The 23,202-nt window shown below is 42.9% G+C and overlaps 1 protein-coding gene across 5 annotated transcripts in view; it reads right to left on the minus strand.

The window, feature by feature from the left end:
* Nucleotides 1-23,202, minus strand: part of LOC137347432 (DNA-binding protein SATB1-like) — a 140,544-nt gene that overhangs the window by 67,115 nt on the left and 50,227 nt on the right. For all 5 annotated transcript variants that reach the window (XM_068011890.1, XM_068011894.1, XM_068011884.1 and 2 more), the window contains 3 exons: nt 21,422-21,885; nt 10,738-10,947; nt 8,163-8,318 (listed from right to left, as the gene is read on the minus strand). In XM_068011890.1, coding sequence (XP_067867991.1) covers nt 8,163-8,318; nt 10,738-10,947; nt 21,422-21,885 — 830 coding nt within the window. The remainder of the gene's footprint in view (nt 1-8,162; nt 8,319-10,737; nt 10,948-21,421; nt 21,886-23,202) is intronic.

Genomic DNA, 23,202 nt, shown 5'->3' on the forward strand with positions numbered 1-23,202 from the left:
ATTTTTGTTTGAGCATTTGACACCTACATTAACTTTGCCCTGGAATATCTGCAGGAGCGTGGCATTTGTCCATTTCTCAGGGACAGGAAGTGATTGATTGGATTCTAAACTTGACGATCCCAATGCAGTCTTGGTCAGCCTCTCACATTCTACCCTCCATAAACTTGAGGTCATCCAAAGCTCTGCTCCCCATGTTCAAACTCACACCAAGTTCCATTTACCCCTCACTCCTGTGCTCGCTGACCTATATTAGCTCCTGGTTAGGCAACGCCTTGATCTTAAAATTCTCATGCCTGTTTTCAAATCCATCCAAGGCCTCGTCCCTCCCTAACTCAATAATCTCCTCCAGCCCCACAACCCTCTGAAATATCTGTGCTCCTCCAATTGTGGTATTTTGAGTATTCCTGATTTTAATTGCTTCACCACCACCAGCCATGCCTTCAGCTGCCAAAGCCCTAAGCTCTGGAATTTCCTCTCTAAATATCTCTGCTGCTCTTCTTATCATTCCTCCCTTAAGATACCCCTTACAACCTACCTCATCTGCCCTAAGATCTTTTGCTCAGTGTCGAATTTTGTTTTATAACACTCTTTTGTATTACTTTGGGATTTTTTACTATGTTAAAAGGTGGTATATCAATACAATAAAAACAGAAAGTGCTGGAAATATTCATCAGGGTTCTGAGGAAAGGTCACAGACCTGAAACGTTAACTCTGCTTCTCTCTCCACAGATGCTGCCAGACCTGCTGAGTATTTCCAGCACTTTCTGTTCTTATTTCAGATTTTCAGCATCCACAGTATTTTGCTTTTATTTTGGTATATAAATATAATTTGTGTTGTTACATTTCCACAACTATTTGGGTCCTATTCATAACTCACTGGTTTACGTAAACATAAGGAAAACCAACTTCCCTCAATGTTCAATGTGATTGATAATGCCATTTACTTCGGTAGTACCTGCAATGTTTTTATTTTGAGGAAATATTCTGTGCTGATTCTTGAGGTAGGGTAGAAGGATGGCTTCCTGATGATAATGTGTACTGTGCGCAATTATAGTCTATGTCCTTGATAAAGAAGCTGCAAATTGCACTAGTGACTCATTACTATGAGGCCTACAGGACAGTAAGTGTCCTAATTGAACAGCAATTTGGGCTCCTCAAGCTGCTTAAACTAGTCTCAGTTGAGAGAAGAGGGTGGATATTACAGTATGATCCAAAACATGTTGTAAGAATTGCTAAATTTTTCTGAATGTTGCAAGAAACAGAGGCTGGGATTTTATCCAGGTGACGGGGGTCCTGATGTCTGGCAAAAGTGACGCTGAGAACTCCGTATCGCCTCTTCTATGGGGGGTCCGCCAAATCAAGTGCCAATTAGGCACTTAACTGGATAGCAACAGGGCTTCCATGGATCAAGGAACCCGGGGACGGAAGTCCCGCCTTCTGAGAGCTGCCGGCCAATCTGAGGCTGGCAGCTCTTTAACTGAGCAGTGCCACTGCAGTGGGGCACCCACTTGAGGCCCAGGAGTGGCGCTGGACCCAGAGCACAGGTAGGTCAGGGTGAGAGAAGTCTCGCAGGGTGGGGGGTCGCAGGGCAGGGGGCGTCGGCAGCAAGGAGCAAGGGCAGTGAGGTGGCTCCCAGCGGCCTTTTAACAAGGGACCACCAAACCACCACCACCCCACCCCCCCACAACCACTGCAGCTGGCAAGCAGCCTGCACGTTTATTCCTGCTGTGCTTCCTGTGCAGCGACAGCGCTTCTCACTGCTCAGCTAATTGTGGTGACAGTGAGATGAGGCCTTTAACTGGGCATTAATTGCCAGTTAAGGGTCTCAATTGGTGGTGGGGCAGGAAGGCTGTTCACAGGCCTTCCGCACCAGACTTAATTCTGGTGGAGGCAGGAAGTTGGCGGGGTCTCACCCCCTCCACCAGCCGCACCCCCCACCACCCCTCCCCCGCCATCCCACCTGATTATAAGCTCTCCCTGCCTTCAAACCCACCATGGGGCGGTGTATAAAATTCCCCCTAGAGAGTTCCACCCTGCCACAAGAAGACAAGGATTGAGGACAGAGTTGAGTACAAGATCCAGATGAAGGTATAGTCCACAGAAGATTACTTTGTCAGACCTTGATTCAAGAATGTTTCATCATTGAATCAACTTCTGGCCAATATGTACTCAAAGAACTGTTAATCACAAATACACAGAAGCCATTTATGGCATCATATCTATGAAACTTCCACGTTTTATAATTAGTATACCTTCAAACATATCCTTATATCACCTCAAAGGTTCACATTCTCAGTATGAGCACAACTCTATTATAAACATATAACAATCAAACAATGTTCAGCTTATTTAACATACTTCTTCATGGCTAAAGCAAACATTTCATATCCCTACCAAGTAGCATCATAAGTCTCAATCCTGGTGGGTTTATCTCCTTAAACGTGTGCATCACTAAGGTCGCATCAAACACTTTTTTCTGAATATGATGCTACAACTGTGGAAGTACAATGCTTGGCTACAAGCATAGTGTAAAAATGTATTAAAATAAGTTCTCAGTGCTAAGCATACCTTTCACTCTTTTAATGCACACTGCCTTGAATGTGTTAATCATGTTATGAATGCCCCTTTTTCTCTCAACCTTCAGTGCCTATTATCTTGTTGGCCACTTTTAAGTGACCTTCCAGAAAAATCAGATTGTTTGGGAAATTTGCTCAGGAGTTTGTTCAGGATCACAATCTGTAGATGCTAAGCTTTCATAGGGACCAGGAGGTCTGCCTGTAATGATAGTCATTGTAATGGCAGGGGATTTCTGTTTGACTTTGGAAATGTATGAATGCACGAATGTCTCAATCTGTCTTTTTTTGCTTCAGGATGATAAATAAATTTTGTGGGAACTATAGAGGCACATCCCTCTGTCCACAGTGGGGAAGATTCTCACACGAATCCTCCACCCAATGTGGGGAACCACAGATATGATCTTTGTCGCTTGACAAATCCAAGAAAAGTACCTGGAAACAACACAAAGAGCTCTACATGGCCTTTACTGAACAGTTAAAGGCCTTTGATTCCATCAACTGCGAAGCTCTTTGGAAAGTTTTCCCGAGATTTGGATGTCAAAATATGTTACTATCCTGCAACTCTTGCTTGACGGTATGACAGCAACCTTCCTTTGCAATGGACTGGAGACCGAGCCCTTCCGTGTCCGAAAGCGCATCAAGCAAGGCTGTGTGATTGCACCAACTCTCTTCACCATTTACCTCAGCCTGGTCATGGAACTTATTAGTAACCAACTTCCACAAGGGGTCATGATTGAGTTTCGACCTGATGTGAAGCTTTTCAACCTTAACAGGCTGAGAGCCAAGACTAAAGTGACTCTCCAGCACATTCATTACTTACAATATGCTGGCGACAGTGCAGTTGTGGCCCACACTGCAAATGAAAAATCAGACCACCCTCAACCTCTTCAACTCCTCATACTCAACTCTCACTCAACATCAGCAAGACCAAAATCCTCCAACAGCCCTCCCCCAGACAAGCACCTACATCTACAGCTATTGTTATTGAAGGGGAGAATTTAGAAGTCATTGAACACTTCCCATATCTCGGCAGCTACCTTACTCAAAAGGTCACCATCAAAATGGAGATCCAACACAGAATCGGCTGTGCCAGCACAGCCTTCCGAAAATTGCATAACCGTGTCTTTGACAACAGAGATCTCCACAACAGGACAAAGGCTTTAGTCTACAATGCTCTTGTTGTCACCACTCCTCTATATGGCAGTGAGACTTGGGTCACCAACAAAGGCACCTCTGGTCGCTGGAGAATTTCCACCAGCAGTGTCTCCACAGGATACTCAAAGTCAAGTGGGAAGACAGGCGGACAAACTCCAACATCTTCACCGAAGCCAATTCCTCCAGCATTGCAACCATGATCATGTGAAATCAACTCAGCTGGTCTGAACATTGTATCCACATGCCAAATAATCGGCTTCCTAGGCAGATACTCTTTTCACAACTTAAGGATGACACCTGATCTCAAGGAGGACAGAGAAAATGTTTTAAGGACACACTGAAGGCCTCACTGAAAAGGGGGAAAATTGATATTGGTGCGTGGGAAGAACTTGCCGCTAACTGTACCATGTGGCGACACCTCACCCAACAAGCCACAACACAGTCGGAAACTGACCGTTTTAATTCTGCTGCAGAGAAGCATCGAAAGCAGGAGCAGAGAGAGCAGGATCCTGGCTCGAGAACCCCCCTCCCTCACAGCAACACTTGTCCTCTTTGCCAAAGACCTATGGTTCCAGAATTGGCCTGCTGAGTCACCTGAAGACACACAAATCATGAACCATGGCAGACGTCTTCCTCGTTTCAAGAGACTGACGATGACAATGACAACTTATTCTACTGTATCACTGTAGACATGTGCTATGTTTCCAGTGAGTACTGCAACTGTGTTTGCACTCAATGCTGATGAATTGTGCAATCAATAATGTTATATATTGCCATAGTGATGAAAACTAGCAGTTCTCAAGGTTCAGCAACCCCATTCCCTCCACAGACTCAATGCAAATGATATCCATGTTGACTTCCTTGAAGAATGTGAGGAGTTTCAGTTGGAGGTATTCTCCAAATCTCTCTTTTCATTCAGAAGTTACTGAAGGCCAACATTTTCATTGAGTACAGTTATTTGTGTTGAGTAATAATAGTATGTCCTGTATAATTTAAATGTTCAGCTTAGTTTATGCTGCTAGACACATACTCTATAATGTAACTGATGCATGTTTTGCTATTATGCTGGTATCATGATGTTAACATTCCCTGTGATTATTTATCCAATTGTTCATAAATAAATAGTTGAGAAAATGTATTTTTATGGATGGCCACTACTTTAGCACATGCCTTTGCACTCTTTCAGTTTAAAAATATTTTTGCATACCTTATTGTAGATGTGCTGGGTTTCTAAGATTGGATTAACTTCATGTCATAGCCTGAGCTATGGTTACTCTCTGACCTGGAGCTGAATTGGAGGATTTCTCCATCATTTAATTTCAAGCCAGCATACTTAAGTTTCATTTTTTTTGCGTATGACGATTGTCACCATACAAAATAATTCACTCATCAAATACTATGGGCAGAATTTGTACAGGCAAAGGGAAGTGGGCTTGGGTGCAGGTGGGGAGTAAAATGCCCTGAAATTGATATCGGGTTGAAATTCCACCCTCTTCCGGGTTTCAATGGAGCGGGATTGAAGGTGAGCGGGGAACCTTGGATCTGTCGGGTAAGTAATTAAGTTACTTAACAAGTCAACTAAGAACTGTTTTAACCCTCAATTCTGGATTTAACAGCCAGGATAGCTGCTCCTGACCTGTAAGCAACTCACTGTCACTGAGGCCAGTGCACAGTGGGAAGAGCTTCTTCAATGAAACTGACATGCTGGGAAGGCTTTGATCAGTTACACTGAAGAGTACCAGCCATGGTCAGGTGAGAGGCTGCTGTTCAAAGCACTTCTTCTCTCAGAGTGTTTTCATTGCTTGACAGGTGATTGACAACTTCTTGGAAGGCCCTTCAACTGTTTAGCACTTCAGTCACTCTCAGCTACACTTCCCTACTGCCAGCCACCAGCAACTTATTCAGCTCCACCTTGCACCTCTGATGAGGAGCATGAGCAAAGACAACATCACTGCCAATAGCACCAACAGGAACAGCATCAACAGCGGCATCTTCTCCAGCTGCCTGCTCCTCAGCCACATGCCCCTCCACAGGGCAGAAGGGATAGACACACTGGAAGGAGGTGAGACCCCAACAAATGTTCTACAGGCAGAGGATCAGCTCTCTCGACATATATGAGCATCAGTGCCTCAACAGGTCCAGCATCTCACAGCAGGATGCCGCTGACCTCCTTCCCAATGGACCTGAGGGGCATGCATTTCCACTGGCTGATAAGATACCTGTCACTGGTGAGCCACCGCGCCCCACCCTCACTCCCAACCAGGTCTCTTTCTCTTGCCAAGTTGTGGGTTCTCTTCTCCTGCAAGGAGAGAGAGCAGAGAGGTGCGAGTGTTCATAATGGTTTGTGTGGAGAGGAGCAAAGGACAATATTTGTGCAGGGTGATTGTGAGGCATGGGTGCAAGAGGGCAGTAAGATGGTGAGTGAGAGTGTTGGCTCCTCAGATGGGGATGTGAGGAGGTGCCTGCAGAGAGAGGAATGAGTGGTGCTGCAAGGTGTGTCCTGAGGAGTGCTGTGCAGGAGATTGCTGGGAAAGTCAGAGTGTGGGCTTGGCGCCTGGAAGTATTATGCCACTCATTCGTCATGCCGTCCTGAGATCCTGGATCCTCTTGGTGCACTGTCTCCATGTTGGAGGGACCACACTTCTGCTGTTGACGTCCTCAGTCACATCCATCCAAGTTTGCTTGGTTTGAGAGGTTGGCCTCTTCCTCCCATCCTTGAGAGCTCACCTCACTGCAGCCCCTGAGATCCCACAGGAGGACCTCCAGGTAAGAGTGAGAAAATTGGGAAGCAGCTGTCCCAGGTCCCCTCTCTATTGCTATGGTTGCTGCAGCCTCAAAAATCCAAGTGCTGATGAGCCCTTGTAACTCATGTCAGGATCCCTTTAATTAGAAATCCTTCTTTTGACAAAATGGATGCGTCATCCCGCCCACCCTCCATAATTGGTTGTGGAACCTGGAGGCAGGATGCTGATACTGTGGCTCTGGGAAACTGCCTTGGCAAAGCCCAATCTTTTGCTTTCCGGATGCCCAACCCACAAACGGTCCCACTATTTTTGGCATGGGACCAGGTTGATAAAATTCTTCCCTGTAATGCTTAAAATCTTGTTGCCAACTAGTTTGGTAACTTCAATTAATAATCATTGCTGCTTTGTGATTGCCTCTTCATATGTGCATACATTATAATAAATGTAAGATCAATAAATGGAGAAGGAGCAAAGTTGTGTGCTTTCAGCTGTATATTGGAACACAACAAAACTAATAATTAATATTGGAAATGGGTCAGCAATGTAGAGATCATTTGACTATTGTTATGTTTCTTATCTATTTATGATGAAAAAAGCTTTAATAGAACAAATTTGCATTTATATAACACTTTATCATGTCCTTAGAATGTTCCAAAGCACTTTACATTCAAATAAGTTACTTTTAGCCATTGTCACTGTTGTAATGTAGGCAAAACCAGCAGTTACTTTGCAAGATCCTACAAACAGCAAATGAGATGACCAACTGGTTAATCTGTTTTTGGTGGCGTTGTCTGAAGAAGTAAAGATGTTCAAGACAACTTCCTCCTCTTCTTCCAACTTTTACATCCTTCTGAATAGGCAGAAAGCCTTTAGAACAAACATGTCATCCAAAATAAAGCATCCCAGCAATGCAGCAATCCCTCAAAATTGCACAAAAGTGGTCAATTTAAATTATACACTCAAGTCCTAACTCATAGGCGAGAGTGCCACCAACTGAGCCAAAATGACACGTTCATGCATTGCAAGACCAGACATAGGTAAATAAAATACAGAAGCAAGACGCAAGGGTTGCATTAGTGGCTCTTGAGCACTTGATACTCTACCAGAAACTCTCAGCTCAGAATCCCAAGAGTAAGGTTCACGCAAAGAAACTGAGTATCCTCAGTCAGTTCTTGATGCCTACATAGATGGATGGTCAGGTGGAAATACTCCAACTGAAGAGAAACACTACTGCACAATTGGCTTGTCCCATTGATATTAACCAATCACAGAGCTATTTAAGAAAATTAGGAGAAATCTCTGAGCCAACCCATTCCACCTTCTCAGATGTAGGTGTGATCACCAGTTCTCCACCATTAAAATACCATACAAAACTATTAAATATCTGTACTCTAACACTGTAAATGGTAATTTCTAGGATCAAAATGGTAAAAAAAAACCCTATAAAACATAAAAGTCAAACTACATTTAATTTGGTTTTGACAAACGACTGGAATCCACAAATGAGGCAGAACTACTTGGTTCACAACTATTTTCCATATCCTCTATACCGAATATTTTCTGCTATGAAGCAAACTTTTCTTTTTACAATTTAAAAATAAATGACTATACATTGCATGATGGTCAATTAGCCTAAGTATATCATAAATCTTCTATACAGTACAAGTAGACTGCACCTTTTCCTTACCTGGCTCTTTGTTGCTGCAACCTTAGCAAATAATGCTTGGGACACTTTGGCCCTTTTCATTTCCTGCTGAATCTCATCGTAAATGGAAGCATTGATATTAAGTGCACAGCCTTCCGATTTACCATTCCATTCAGTTGTAATGGAGGACGTTTTGACCTAGATAAAGGTTTAATCTGAGTTAATAATGTACCATAAGGAAAAGTTAAAATACAAAGGCAATATCTCCCTGCTGATAATGTGTTACTGGGGTTCTTTTGCTAATGCAAAATACTCATAACTTACAAGAAGTACAAGCTTGAGTGAGTTATGATGGTTTCCTGGAACTCAGCATTACCAATGAAGTTTTTCCCTAAAGTCTGGGGGAGAGAATGACTCCTGGAATCTCACCTCAACCTTTAAATACATTGAAAGGCAACACTAGGACAGCATATTTCTTCCAATTAATAATTACAAGATTAAGACAAAGCAATGGGTCAAAAGCTGCTCTTTATGAAATTGAGTAGGAGGTTCTACTAAAACAATACATTAGGCAACATTTAAAAACAAAGCAAGACTTCTTAATGACAATAAAAAGGCTCCAGGTCACTGATGCAAGAATGGAGAGCATTTTACAAGAATATCAAAAATCTAAATTCTTTTCTCTTCCATTAAGTCTCACTTGTGAAACAAGTCCATACAGAAGAAATAATCACAGCTAAGTATATACTGTGAGCAGCAATTAATAAAACAGTTCACAAGGTGTTAGTCCAACAATTATCAACACAATTACACTTTTCCCCATTGGCAATTCTCTTCCCCACTTCTTCTTCTTCTGAAGGTGATGAGCTTTTACTGAACTTTATGGGTTCTGCCACTTCTAGAAAACTTGTTCGCGTGCACATTTATGTATAAGCCTTAACAGGTAACCTGACCCTGAGAATCCTGTCCTCACCTAATGTCCACATACGTGTATATCTAGCAGGAATTAATGGACAGTATTCAGGCCGATTTTCCCCTCCTTAATCAAGGGTAATGCGGCCACGCTAGAACTCCTAACACAACCCCAGCTCACATCAGTTAAGTAAGCACAGATAAGGGATCAGATTTGAGACCACTGCTCTGTACGACTGAGCTGTTCAGTAAATAAACTCAGTGAACCATTGAAGAGCAATTACTATTTATGCTAACACTTAACACTATCTTGAAAAAGAATTTTAATAAGGTTTAACTCTACTGTCAAAAACCCGTGTAAGCCTCAATTCCTTACATGCCTTTCAAGCAACCTCATTGAGCAACTTCATATGTCATTGATTTTTGACCCAAAAATCTGAAGCTTCTTATTTACATTCGGATGGTTACTTAAACATAAATGAAAATGTGACTAACATGAACAATTTAGAACTGTTTTCATAGGAGATATTATAGAATGGAATGATCATTTCCAATAATTATAAAAACTGCAAACAGCACTTAAAAATTAAAAAAACACACAATTTTTAAGTTTAATTTATTTTAGTAAAATTCTGTGCTGATTATAATGAGTGTCAGTGCTGCAAAGTGAAACACCTTCCCTCTTTAGGCACCCAGAATTCACAGATGAGATGTAGCATGACCAGATCCAGAGCAAAAATCCTTTGATTTGGTCCCCACAATGGTCTCACACCCAGTCTCAGAACCCCTACCACAACACTGTGACTTTGTCCCATTTCCTCTCTGAAGTAGTTTGTCACTTTCAGGACTTAAACTTACACTGTGCAAATATTAACATACCAATGTTTAATCTGCTTTATGAAATTCCATTTTCTACTATTTTAACAGAAGCATTACCCTATTTATTTCAAGACATTGAGACATTGTGATTTCAAGCTTTAGTGTCAAGGGTACCAAACAGTGGGCAGTCTTGTGCCATGGATGCATGTTTACTAAGAACTGGACTGAGACTATTCAAATTAATTTCACTCAGGAGACTTTTGTTCCATGAATATTTGGTTCACAGGTGAAAGAATCGTATTTCAAATTAGGTTTTCGATGTGATCACTTTTCAATTCTTTCGTTGCCCAAAAAAGACAATAAATTTTACCAGGCTCTACCTCCAGTGCACAGCCTTCCACTGAGATCATGGATTGGAGATTCAGACATGGAGGTTTTTGCATCTGATTTACACCATTCCTGGTTATCCAGCCATTAAAATTAATTACCGGAAAATTGAAAGCACTGCAAATGAGGCATGCTGACCTCCACGCCCGATTTACTAATCCATTCTCTGGTCAAACAAGGCTCTGCACTGGAAGCATAGGATCAGAAACTGTATCCATAATTTCTCTATACAAAAAGTAGGATATTTTAGCCTTTTGAGGATTTTCCTTTTAATGTCGTCAAACTGAACAGCATATCATTCTGCCACAGATATCATCTACATAAATAATTATTTTGAAGAGTTCTATTCTTTAAAGATTTCAAAATTGAATAATCTGAGAAATATAGAGTCAAAAAATTAAATTCATAATATGATACTAAGAAGAGAAAGTTTTCTTGAAAGAAAAATATGACAGCTTCAGCAAAAACATAAAATTAGATATTTTTATTTAGCGATTACCTGTTGGGTACGGTTAGGAGAACTTATCAAAGGTGTAGTTCCAATCCCTGAGGCTGCATTGAGGCTTCTTTCCCTTTCATCCTGGTAAATACGATCCCTTTCTGCTTCTGGCAGGTTTAGAAAATTCTGCATTGCCCTCAGGTTGACCAGCAAAGACTGCGAGGCAGTCTTTGGGTCCTCTTCTTTTCTGAGAATTTCAGACAGTAGACCCTACGTAAAAGAAAAAGTAGAAGAAACATAGTAGTATTTTTGTGAACTGAGCTTGACCAGGGACTGGTAATTATTCTCTCACTGCTGTGCTGGAGTTTCAGAATGAACCTTCAATGGCAGAATACATTAATGCTCAATTAGGCACTTTGAAAGAAAGATGCGATTGTAACCCTAATTTTTTAACTGTCTTCTCTAGCAGTGCACTCACATTCATGACATAAACCAGAATATTGGAGATTACTACATAAACCTTTAACAAAGCAGGCAGTGGCAAATCTACAATTGCACAATTGTGGACAGCTAAATAGAAAAGATATTACGGAAATAGCAGGTGAACAATTCTGCAGTCTATACAATGACAAGTACGATAGTTTTTCTTATGGAATATATTTATATAAGTTGTGTTCTCAGTACATTTTTTATGAAGTCATATGAACAATTTTGAACCAGTAGAGCTACCTCAAAAAACAGCTTTTTAAAAAATTGCAACTTATGCCAACAAGAAAATATTTGACAAAAACAAAAATAAAATCAGCTGTTTACCAATGTTTTGGAACTATGTATATGAAAGAAGACAAAACTGCACAGACCTGATGAGTATGGAGCACTCACTATGTAAATGTTAATGTGCATTTTGTTGCCATCTGTTAACAGATGCTATGCTAGCTGTAAAAATACCCGCACATGAAAAAGGATATAACTTCTGTTGGGTTAATATATATAAATGTTTGTAAACATCAGCTTTCAGTTGTTCAGGTGGATATCAACACCAAAAGACATATTTTTAAAGCTTTCTTTTTAAAAAATATTTGCATCATTTATACTTCTATAAATGCATCAACATTATTAAAGCACAGGTAACATATTGTTGCAAAGTGATGCCAAGCTACTGTTAGAATACACTTCAGTGATTCCTAAGCAGATGCCAAATAAACCACAGAGTACTGATTCTGCAAAAAAAAATTTGTTCCCGATAGACCTGACTGTGCATAAAATGGCTGACTACCTTTAATGTTCATTTTGGAACAGTCACCGTGCTTTTAACCACTTTATGGATAGTTGCAGCTGTACGTATGGCCATTATCAGATTTACAATAACAGGAGAAGGGTGAAGCACAGAATTTGGAGTAATACCCCTAAGTTATTAAAAATACAATCCATGCCCATTTGTAACCTTGTCAATTTCATAAAATTGAAAATGAACCAGCAGTGATTTCTTTGTGTACTCTGACTGATTTACAAGCCAGACTCCCAGTAAAGAGTGTGCTGCAATCAAATTTAAATGAAAGAAAAATTACTGTGATGAAACCAACTACACAAATTCAAACATTGGATAATAGCTGTGGATTTAAACAGCTGCCCAGGCAATGCTGAAGAGAAGAGATGCTAACACTTTACCTATGCTTGCTAATCCTTCATAGGGGGTTGTGCCAATCGATTTTCTCATAATTTGTAATCAATTAGTCTACTTGTCATCAAGCCAATCACTGTGGGTACGGCATGATATAGTATTGCACATTCTCAATTTGCTTCTTCAGACCCTATTCTACAAATAACTAATAATAGTGTTGTCATACTAAATCAAACACAAAAATGTGTGTTTTATCATGTTTATTAGCTTGAAAACTAAAGTATGCACTGATTGGAAAGTGTAATCTCAACTGGTTAGTCTTCAGTTCAACACTACACATCAATAAATCGGTTTGCAAAATACTGATTGTGCATTTAATTAGCTCAATAGTCAAGTTATTATTCAAATAATCTAGCGCAGTATTTAATCACCAAAATAACCCATTGAAAGAGCCTTAATTTTCACATTGTTCAACCTATATTTTTTCATCTTGACTCGTTCAACTTTTTGATGTTGTGTAAACTGAATAAATTTACAAATTGTTCTTTATTAATTTAATGAATTTTTTAAAGTCCTAACACTGAAAACTTCTGCACTGATTTCCTGCCATTTCTAATTTACAGCTGGCAAGTGACCCAGTACAGTTATCTGAATGTTTTCCAGAGGTGCTATTATAATAGATTCAGTGCTGCGGAGAGAGGTAGAATTGTTACACAGGCTATGTTCACCATAAAAAGAAAACAGATTTTATATTGTACCATGACATGACATCACCATGATCAGTATATCAGTTCTGGGAATCACTATAGAATGGCACTAGACGAGTTTGTTCAGATTGCTGCATGATCTGCTGTACAAAAACATCACTACCAACTAGTTCACGAGCAACTAAATCACAGCCATTATGCTCAAATACCTATTTTAACATAATTTTAAGTACACATTCTCAACAATGTGTATCAGTAATTAAGTAGTTTGTATTACATAACGAACCACATACTAATACTTATAAATCAATGACTTTCCTACTACCATGTGCATTCTATTTTACAATATTGAAATACCTTTATAGTTAACTACTAACAACACAATATTACACAAAGGTATTTAAAAAGAGAAGTGTTGGAGGCAATCTGCGCCTCTATTCAAAAATGATTTTGTGATTAGGCTAATCCTTGTCAAAAGTCCAGTGTGAAGATATTTCATGATACACTTATTTCATATATGTAAATTGAAGTGAACTCAAGAGGAGGTTTAAAAAGTGTAATCTTCTAATCTGTTGAATAGCAGAATTTGGGATCATGACTCCAGTTTTGTTCACAGAGTTGCCCATCACAAGAACATATGAAGGATACAGTGTTGTATTTCCAAATCTGTTCACACTACCAAGCATAGTTGGGAGCAGAAAGTTTCAAGCGACATTGATAGATTAAGTGACTAGGCAAACCTGTGACAGCTGGAGTTCAATGTGGGGAAGTGTGAGGCCATTCATTTTTTTTAAATTTAAAAGCAAAACAAAACTGGAGATCAGGTCACCCTAGGCCAGTTTTGGACATCTCCAACCACCTAGAAGTACAGCAAAGAAGTCTAGCCACCTGTTAACCTATCAAGAGCAGGAATTTTTTAAAAATAGGATTTATGTTTGTTTTCCACATAGTGAACGTGTTTTATTTATGTTTAGATTGATCGTGCCTATTATGGCGGAATGCACAAAAGCCTAACTTTATTGTGAGCATATGGACAAGAGTCAATTGAGAATGGAGGTGTTCATGTGTTGAAGGATAAACATGATGGAGCAGATATTCCCTGAGCATTTAGTTTTCTTTACAAAGTCAAGGAATACCAAAATGCTAACTACCAGAGTTTTGTGCATTGCACTCGAGGGAAAAAATTGGCCTACGTCTCCTCAATCAGCTCTGGATGCATGAATTTTGGTTTGAAGTAAGTTCTTTTGCATTTCACCAGCCCTGGCACAATCAGTCTGCCCATGACTGAAACTGAACTGTATTTCATAATTTTAGAATCTTAAACATTTAAAATATAATCAAAAAAAAACCTTTAATGTGGCTTGGTGTTAAAACCTTTGAAAGGGGGAGGGGAAGGAAATGAGTGACTCAACCAGTTAGTTTGTTTCTCCCAGGTGTCACGTGATTGGAAGCAGGTTTATGTTGACTAACTTTTTGATGCAGGTTTAAGGAGGTTTAATTTAAAATATCTGAAAATCAAAAGCATGAAAAATTGCTAATTGTTTGGAGGATAAAATTTACTAAGCATGTACAGCATACCATTGCTATAATGCACTACTTGGAAGCTATCCAAATGATGTGTTATAGTAAGGTGCATGTTATAACAAGAATCAGTGAAACACTGTGGGGGAGGGGATATCTAATAGCAGAGTAGTATCCTCGGTGCTTTTCTCCCCAAGATACAATCATGTCCAATCTTTTCATCAATTGTTTAAAAACAATGGCCGGGAATTCACGTTGGGTGGACGGGAGCCGGCCATCGACTGAAAAGTCGGTGGCGAACCCACTTCCGCCTTGCCTAGGGATCCGTTCCATATTTTATGGGTCCCCAGGCTTTAATTGTTCCGAAATAAAAACAAGAAATGCTGGAAATACGGAACAATTAAAAGTAAAATACTGCAGATGCTGGAAATCTGAGCTAAAAACAAGAAATGCTGGAAATACTCAGCAGGTCTGGCAGCGTCTGTGGAGAGAGAAGCAGAGTTAACGTTTCAGGTCAGTGACCCGTACTTCCAGCATTTCTTGTTTTTAGCTCAGATTTCCAGCATCTGCAGTATTTTACTTTTAATTGTTCCGAGGTGGGACTTCCACCCGCTTGAGGGAGGAAGTCTCACCTCATTGAGCTGCCAGCCAATCCGGGAGCAGTAGCCACTGCTGGGACTGCAGCCCAGCCGACCGCAGAGGAAGACATGGAGCTGGGAGTCCAGGTAAGTTTTGGTTGCCTTGCCAGGGGTAATCGGTCGGGCAAGGGTAGTCGTTTGGGGGAAAGGGTCTTGGGTCTTGGGGCTGGTTGGGGTAGCGGGGGCGGCTTTTCCCGGCTCCAGGACTGCCGCTTGCCACGTGTAAAATCTGCGTGGAGGCGGGCTAAGGCCCTTAAGTGGCCACTTAAGGGCCTTGATTGGCCTGGGGCGGGCAGACCGTTTTTCACCCCCCCCCACCCTCCCGTCCTACATAGGGGGGGGGGGGCGGAGGCGGGAGCAGGTGGAAAAGCCTCCCGGAGCCTCCCGCTCCATTTTACACCAACCACCAACCACCCCCCGCCCCCCACCCCCGCCACCATCCAGCTCGATGGGGTGGCATAAAGTTCCGGCCAATAACTTTTAAAAATTAGTTGTTATACAGTTTCAAATATTGATATATGAACCCTATATATCTGTAATACATCAATTCATGGATTAAACACTACTACAATGCCCCAAGAAGTTTTAGCTCATAATTTATAGCCGTCCCTGTCATAGTTGCTGAGGGAAAACATTTCCATTTGTTTACTGCAAAGCATGAGGTGACCCACCTTCAACCATTACAGAAAGTAAACAATGGCTGGAATTTTAGCAGCCCCTTGACAAAGGGCTGGGAGGTGGGAAGGCTGGCAAAAAGGCATGGGAAGGCATAGGAGCCATGCCCGACATCTTCCCACCGCGTGCCATTTTGCCAGTGGCAGGAAAGCTGACAGATATGCCACCCACCAAGAGCCCAATTGAGCCACTTGTGGCCAATTAAGGGCCTTGTCCCACCTCCGCAGGCATTTTGTCAGCGGTGAATGGGTCACTGCTGTGTGGGCCACTGACCGGTGCAACCTGGTGGCCTCCCTGCGGGTTCGATGGGGTGCCCTTCTTCTTGGGCACTCCATGGCCCACTGAGGGCTCCCTAATGGCAACGGCTGCCCCTGTGGCAATGCACCACCTGCCCTCAGTGATCCATCCTCACCCAATCCTGGGGTCTGCCTGCCTGGCCCTGGCATCCCCAGACCCTACATACCTGACTTCGAGGACACATGACCATCGATGCACCCTCATCCTGTAGGTGCAGCCCCAGAAATGGCCACTGCTAGTGGTGGCGTTGCTGAGCCGCCAGCTTTGATTGGCAGCTCTTAGGGATGGCAGCCCAGTGGCAGCCACTTAATTAGCCACCACTGAGAAGATGCCTCCACAAGTCCTGCCGCTGGCCTAAGTGGGGTCACCTCCTGCTTTCAGCCCTGGCAGTGGGACCTCAGCCGTCCCGGTATAATTCAGCCCACTATGACAATATGTCAGTGCATTTGTAGAGTTGGAAGGAAGATCAATCCTCTCATCTTCAGATATACATCTCTGATGCTGAAAACCTAAAGGAACAATTGGGACCCAGTCAGAAGTTACACCACTAGATGGTGGGAGTAATGGAAATGCTGCCATAGGCATTTCTACCAGCAAAAAGTGCATGGACATCTGCATCAGTCAGAAGCGTGAATATATCGAAGCATTATAACACTATGTGAATCTTCGAGCACTATCTGAAGGCTTGACCATTTAACCTGGTCAATCCCAAGACCAACAGAATTGCTCAAAAATAACTGCACCAAAAACACTGGCTTACTGTCCATTTATATCTTCAATAGGGGATAACTGCCTTTGTATGCAGTCGTAGTAAAATTGTAAACCAATTAAAAAGCTTGGGCTTACAATTTTGCCATACATTACAACAACTGCAGCAGTATTGCTGATGGCAAGGATATTCTCAGTACTCCCCAGTCCTGAATTTCTGATCACTGGGTGAGGGTAAGGGATATGAATACTCCCTTACCCAATCTTTTGCTCGATGGGAGGGGTTGTGGCGAGCATAATCGCTCTATTCCCCAAATATGCATTTTTATTTCTATTTGATGTGGTGGTGGGGGTGCGGGGATGGGGTGACCTTGGAGGAGCACCCTCACCTGAAGGAACATATTGTAATGACTCTTCATTGGCAGAGAATTATCACAAACTCAGTGACATTGCATTATAGCTGAATGGCAAATCTCACTGCCGCAAGACCAAAACCAATAGAATGTTTCACATATAACATTACGCGACATGCATTTAAAACTGGGCTGAATTTTACTGGGATGGCAGAAGTCCCGCCACTGGAGCCGAAAGTGGGAGGCGACCCCACTTCGGCCGGCGGTGGAGACCAGGGAGGCATATTGCCACCGCCGGCCAATTAAGCGAATTCCGCTGGCTCAATGAGAGGGCTGGCAGCCTCAGTAGTGGCGATTGCTGCGATTGCAGCTGCAGGGAGAGGGTGCCTCAAAGAAGGTAAATGGGGTTGGGGAGCGCAAGGGCTAGGTAGGCCCTGGCATTCGGGGAGGGGGGGGGGTGGTTGGAGGGGAGTGGCTGAGGGCAGGCGGCGTCATTGCCACCGGGGCGGGGGGAGGACCTCTGTGGGCCATGGACTGCCCAAAAAAGGAGGCCCCCCCCTCCAAAGGCTGCTGGGAGGCTGCCAGGTTTCACCGGGTGGTCTCCACATGCGGTGGTAGGCCACCCCCATGCAGGCAAAATACCCACAGAGGCTGGAAGTGGCCCTTAATTGGTCATTTAAGTGGCTCAATTGGCCTCCTGGCAGGCAGCCAATCTGCCAACTTTCCCGCTGCTGGCAAAATAACATGGCACCGGGAAGACATTGACCAATGGCCTTCTCATTCCATTTTGCCAGTCTTCCGGCCTCCCAGCCGTGTCTGAAAGGGCCTGGAAAATTCTGGCCACTGTAACTGCCAATCACAGTGCCACCTAAAGGTGCAACAGTTATTAATGCACTTTGAGGTTAAATAATGCACCCAGTCACGACTTAACTGGAATTGGTAGTGGTGGTGGTACTGGTAGGAGGATCAGGCCCTTGCGTTGGTGGGGATAACCAGCCCTGGTGGTGTGAGGTTATTGGAGCCTGGTGGGGTGATGGTGGTGGAAGGGTTGGGGGAGTCAGAGGCATCATGGCGAAGGCCATTGGGGTGGACCCCAATCATCGTGGCTCCTCAGGCAGGAACGTGGATCCAGGAGGTAGGCAGTTACCACCTGAATCCAACAAGTGCTCACCTCGAGGAAGCTGCTGGGTTCCCCATGGCTCGGGAAACCTGGCTGGCAGCAGTAAAATTCCAAAGGCTGTATGAAAATGAGGCTCACAGCTTCATGATCATATTTAAAGCTGCAAACGACCTGCTTGGGCTGGTTGGAGCTTGGTTTAGGTCAGGAAACAGATTTCTGGCCATTTAATCTGCCACCTGTCCCAAAGCTGCCTCTTTTCTGATTTGTCAGATTTGCTAGAATGACGTGAAGCAATTTGAGACACACCCTGTTTGCCATTTTCTGGTAATCGATTATTAAAAAAAATCACTCTGCAAATCTGAAACAATTTTGTCACCATCATTAGTTCTTTAGTGAGGATATCATATATTAAATGAACAGGGTATATTTGCCCATGTCCACCATGACACCTGCCTTGAGCAAAAAGGATACAAATGCAATAAACCTGCCCCTTTCCACGAATGAAGCATCATACTTTATTTAAAATAATAGATACATGAAAATGATTTCAAAGCAGTAATTCACCCACAGACTCAGATGATTGTTATGAACTACTTGAGCTTTGCTCTCATGGTTTACAATGTCATTTGAACGACTGAATGAGATTATTTCCTTGCAACCACATTCAGGGATCCAGCATTTTCTATAATCCTAAATATAGATAAAATGTGAATTTCAGTGCTATATTTTTGAAACATTTTTAAACAATCAGTCAAGACATTTGTGAAAAAGCTTAAATATAGAACTGAGCTGTCTTTTTGGCATAAAATAGAGTAAAAGTACAAGTGTGGATGCTCAAATGCACTTAGAACTTTCAATAGTTCTGAATTATAGCCAAGGCTAAGAAAACATTTAATTTTTTTTATTAATTCATGGGATGTGGGTGTCGCTGGCCAGGCCAGCATTTATTGCCCATCCCTAATTGCCCTTGAGAAGGTGGTGGTGAGCCGCCTTCTTGAACTGCTGCAGTCCTTGGAACATAGGTACATCCACAGTGCTGTTAGGAAGGGAGTTCCAGGATTTTGACCCAGTGACAGTGAAGGAGTTCCAAGTCAGGATGGTGTGTGGAGGGGAACTCGCAGGTGGTGGTGATCCCATGCATCTGCTGCCCTTATCTTTCTAGATGGTGGAGGTTATGGATTTGGAAGGTGCTATTGAAGGAGACAGGGACTGCTTCAGTATCTTTGAAGATGTGAATGGAACTGAACAATGTGCAATTGTCAGCGAACACCCCCACTTCTGACCTTATGATGGATGGAAGGTCATTAATGAAGCAGCTGAAGACAGTTGGGCCTAGGACACTACCCTGAGGAACTACTGCAGTAATGTCCTGATGCTCAGATGATTGTCTCCAACAACCACGATCATCTTCCTTTGTGCTAGGTATGACTCCAACCAGCGGAGCGTCTTCCCCTGATTCCCATTGACTTCAATTTGGCTAGCGCACCATGACGCCATACTCAGTCAAATGCTGCCTTGATGTCACCTCACCTCTTGAATTCAGATCTTTTGTTCATGTTTGGATCAAGGCTGTAATGAAGTCTGGAGCTGAGTGGCCCTGGCACAACAAGTGACTGCACCCAAACAGGTCAGCACGTTATTTGATAGCATTGCCAACAACACCTTCCATCACTTTGCTCATGATTGAGAGTAGACTGATAAGGTGGCAATTGGCTGGACTGGATTTGTCCTGCTTTTTGTGAACAGGACATACGTGCGCAAATTATCCACATTGTCACCCGACAATGCCAGTGTTGTAGCTGTACTGGAACAGCTTGGCTCGGGACATGGTTAGTTCTGTAGCACAAGCCTTCAGTACTACAGCTGGAATGATGTCTGCACCCATAGTCTTTTCTGTATTCAATGGCTTCAGCCATTTCTTGATATCTTGTGGAGTGAATTGGCTGAAGACTGGCATCTGTGATGCTGGGAACCTCAGAAGGAAGCAGAGATGGATCATCGGCAATTCTGGTTGAAGATGGTTGCAAAGGCTTCAGCCTTGTCTTTAGCATTAATGTGCTGGGCTCCCCCATCACTGAGGATGAGGATGTTTGTGGCGCCTCCTCCTCTGGTTAGTTGTTTAATTGTCCATCACCATTCACAAGTGGATGTGGCAGGATTGCAGAGCTTTGATCTGATCCATTGGTGTGGGATCACTTAGTCTGTCTATAGCATGCTGCTTCCGCTGTTTAGCATGCACATAGTCCAGTGTTGTAATTTCACCAAGTAATCAAAACACTTTACTACTATAAGGAGAATGAAAATCTGTGGCTGCTTTTTTTGTAGGTTTCATAAATTTACTGCTCAACCAGAACAGAATCAAGTCTTATTTTGAAGGACAGCTCCCCATCAAAATGTCTTTAGTTTTCTTTGCATATTTTAGTGTCACGAATAAAATAACAAAAAAAGGCAAGAAACCTTTCTTTCTGAGAACACGTACTGAATTTGTGAGGCACCCTTAACTGGGTTACAAATATACTGACAAAATTAATTCAAACATATTGATCTAAAGTCGCCACATCAGGAAAATAGACATTTAAGCATTCTCATGGTATCAGTAAATGAGGAACTAGAAAGCAGCTTAGCTAATCATTAGGGAATGTTATATGAAAAGAGTTTATTACTTCTGTGCAACACTACTATAGTAGCTGAAACAGATTCCTAAATCTTTACTTTTGTCGACAGGTTGTTACAGATGAGTTTCATTAAATTGCAAAAGAACTTGAAATGTTATCAGTCCTTCAAAAAGAAAATTATGAATCTCTTACAGTCAATACATTAATGGTGTCTGTGAATGTACACAAGAACATGAACTGCCTAGTCTCATAACTTAAAAAATGAATACACTGATTCAAATAAATTGTAAACAACTTCACAGAACATCAATGATTCTGAAAAGGTCTCTGCTCCGCTGTAACCTTCAGAAAAGTAAAGTTTCTCTGCATCATCTCACCTTGCAATAAACCAAAATCAAATGCTCTGATGATGCAGACCCATGACATGACTCCACCCACTGATCTGGAGCTATGCTAAGTATACAACCGGGAAGAATTTTTTGGTCTTACCTGAGTTCGGTTAAAAGCTACACGAGCGAACACTGCCTGGGAGATGCCGGCACGCTTCAACTCGTCGCGAACCCACTGGTAGATTTCGGAAGACACTTCAGCATTTGATGAAGTCTGTTGTTCTAATGGTTTATTCATGGTCCGGTTGACAGGAGGGTGGTTCAGGTATTGCTGATTTAGGGACTGCTGTGCCAGGAGTCTGTTGACAGCAAATTGTTGGTTTAATATCTGGGCCATAACCAGCTGCTGGTTCACCAGCTGTGGGCTAAGAGGTGCAGAGACAAGTCCAGGATGCAAATTGGAAAGTTGGGGCCTAGTAGCAGGCTGACCACTATGAGGAAGCTGGGCAGGTGATGGTGGCTGGGGCAGTTCAGTTCCATTCCCAGGAACTGTTTGTGATCCAAAGTTTACATGATTTGCTCCTTGCTGAGAAATAGACAGTTCTGACATGGTCTCCATTTCAGCTAGAGCAATAAGGAAAACAAGGTTCAGAAATGAGATATGAACCAAAAATGCTCCAAGTGACAAACAGTAACTCTGTAAAAAAAAAAGTATTGCTATTACACTTTTTAATGTATGTTTTGCCATTAATGATAGCTTGGATAAATATTAAAAACACTGGGCTGAATTTTACCCTCATCAGACAGGAGCCGTACACCAAATGAAAAGTCGGTGGCGATCCCCCCTCTGCCTGGCCTGGGGATCCAGTCCGGATTTTACGGTGCCCAGGCCTTTAAAAGGTCTGAGGCAGGACTTCCACCTTATTGAGGCAGGAAGTCCCAACTAATGGAGCTGCCGGCCAATCAGTGGGTCGGCAGCTCTTAGTCCCAGCAATGCCACCAGGAGCGGCGGCCACTGCTGGGACTGCAGCCCAGCTACGCGAAGTAGAGCAAGGATGGCCCCGGGAAAAGATATGTTTTAGGGGTCTCACTGGGAGTGATCGGTCAGGCCCCAGTGAGGCAAAGGTAGTCGATTGTTGGGGGGGGGGGGGGGCGGTGAGGGGTGTGCTGGATGTTGGGGGTTGGGGCATTGGGGATGGCCCTCTGTCAGGCACAGGGTGCCTGACTAGGAGGGTCACCACCACCCGCACCCCCCAGGCTGTCACAGAGCTGCCTGTTTCTGTCAGGCGGCTTTTCTCGGGCCCGGGCCGCCCAACTGGCCGAGGGTAAAGTCCCCGTGGTGGTTAAGTGGCCACCAATTGGCCACTTAAGGGCCTTTATTGGCCTGGGGCGGGCGGGCCGTTTCCCACCGCCGCTGCCCTGCATAAAATGGCGGCAGATGTGGGAGCGGGTCGGGAAGGGCTCCCCGTGCCTCTCACTCCAGTTAACAACCCCCCCCCATCCCCCTGGCCCCTCGCCACCATCTCGCTCTTTCAGGGGCTGTAAAATTCCAGCCATCATTGCAGATGGTAGAACTATATTAGATTTGCCACAATATTTGAGGCTATCAGCAATTTAAAAAACACACAGGTTATTGCCCATATATGCATTGCATTTTTGTCCTATATTGTAAAATACACCTTCTCACAAGTGACATACCTGCAATTTACCACAGCTGGAATATTACGTAACAGAAAGTGTCTAGCATACATTTTGTCCATGACAACTCAATATCTGGCTCATACTTCAATGCCATGTCAGCATACATGCAAATATCTTGTAATTGATCGGTTCATATTTCATAGTCATAAAAGCAACAAATCATAACTGAAGGGGCAGGGAACATATGGATCAACAAGAGGAAAATGGGTAAATGTGCCTCCATTGAGGAACAACTAAGCA

Source organism: Heterodontus francisci, chromosome 2 (assembly GCF_036365525.1).
Source record: "Heterodontus francisci isolate sHetFra1 chromosome 2, sHetFra1.hap1, whole genome shotgun sequence".
In the NCBI taxonomy this organism is placed as follows: Eukaryota; Metazoa; Chordata; class Chondrichthyes; order Heterodontiformes; family Heterodontidae; genus Heterodontus; species Heterodontus francisci.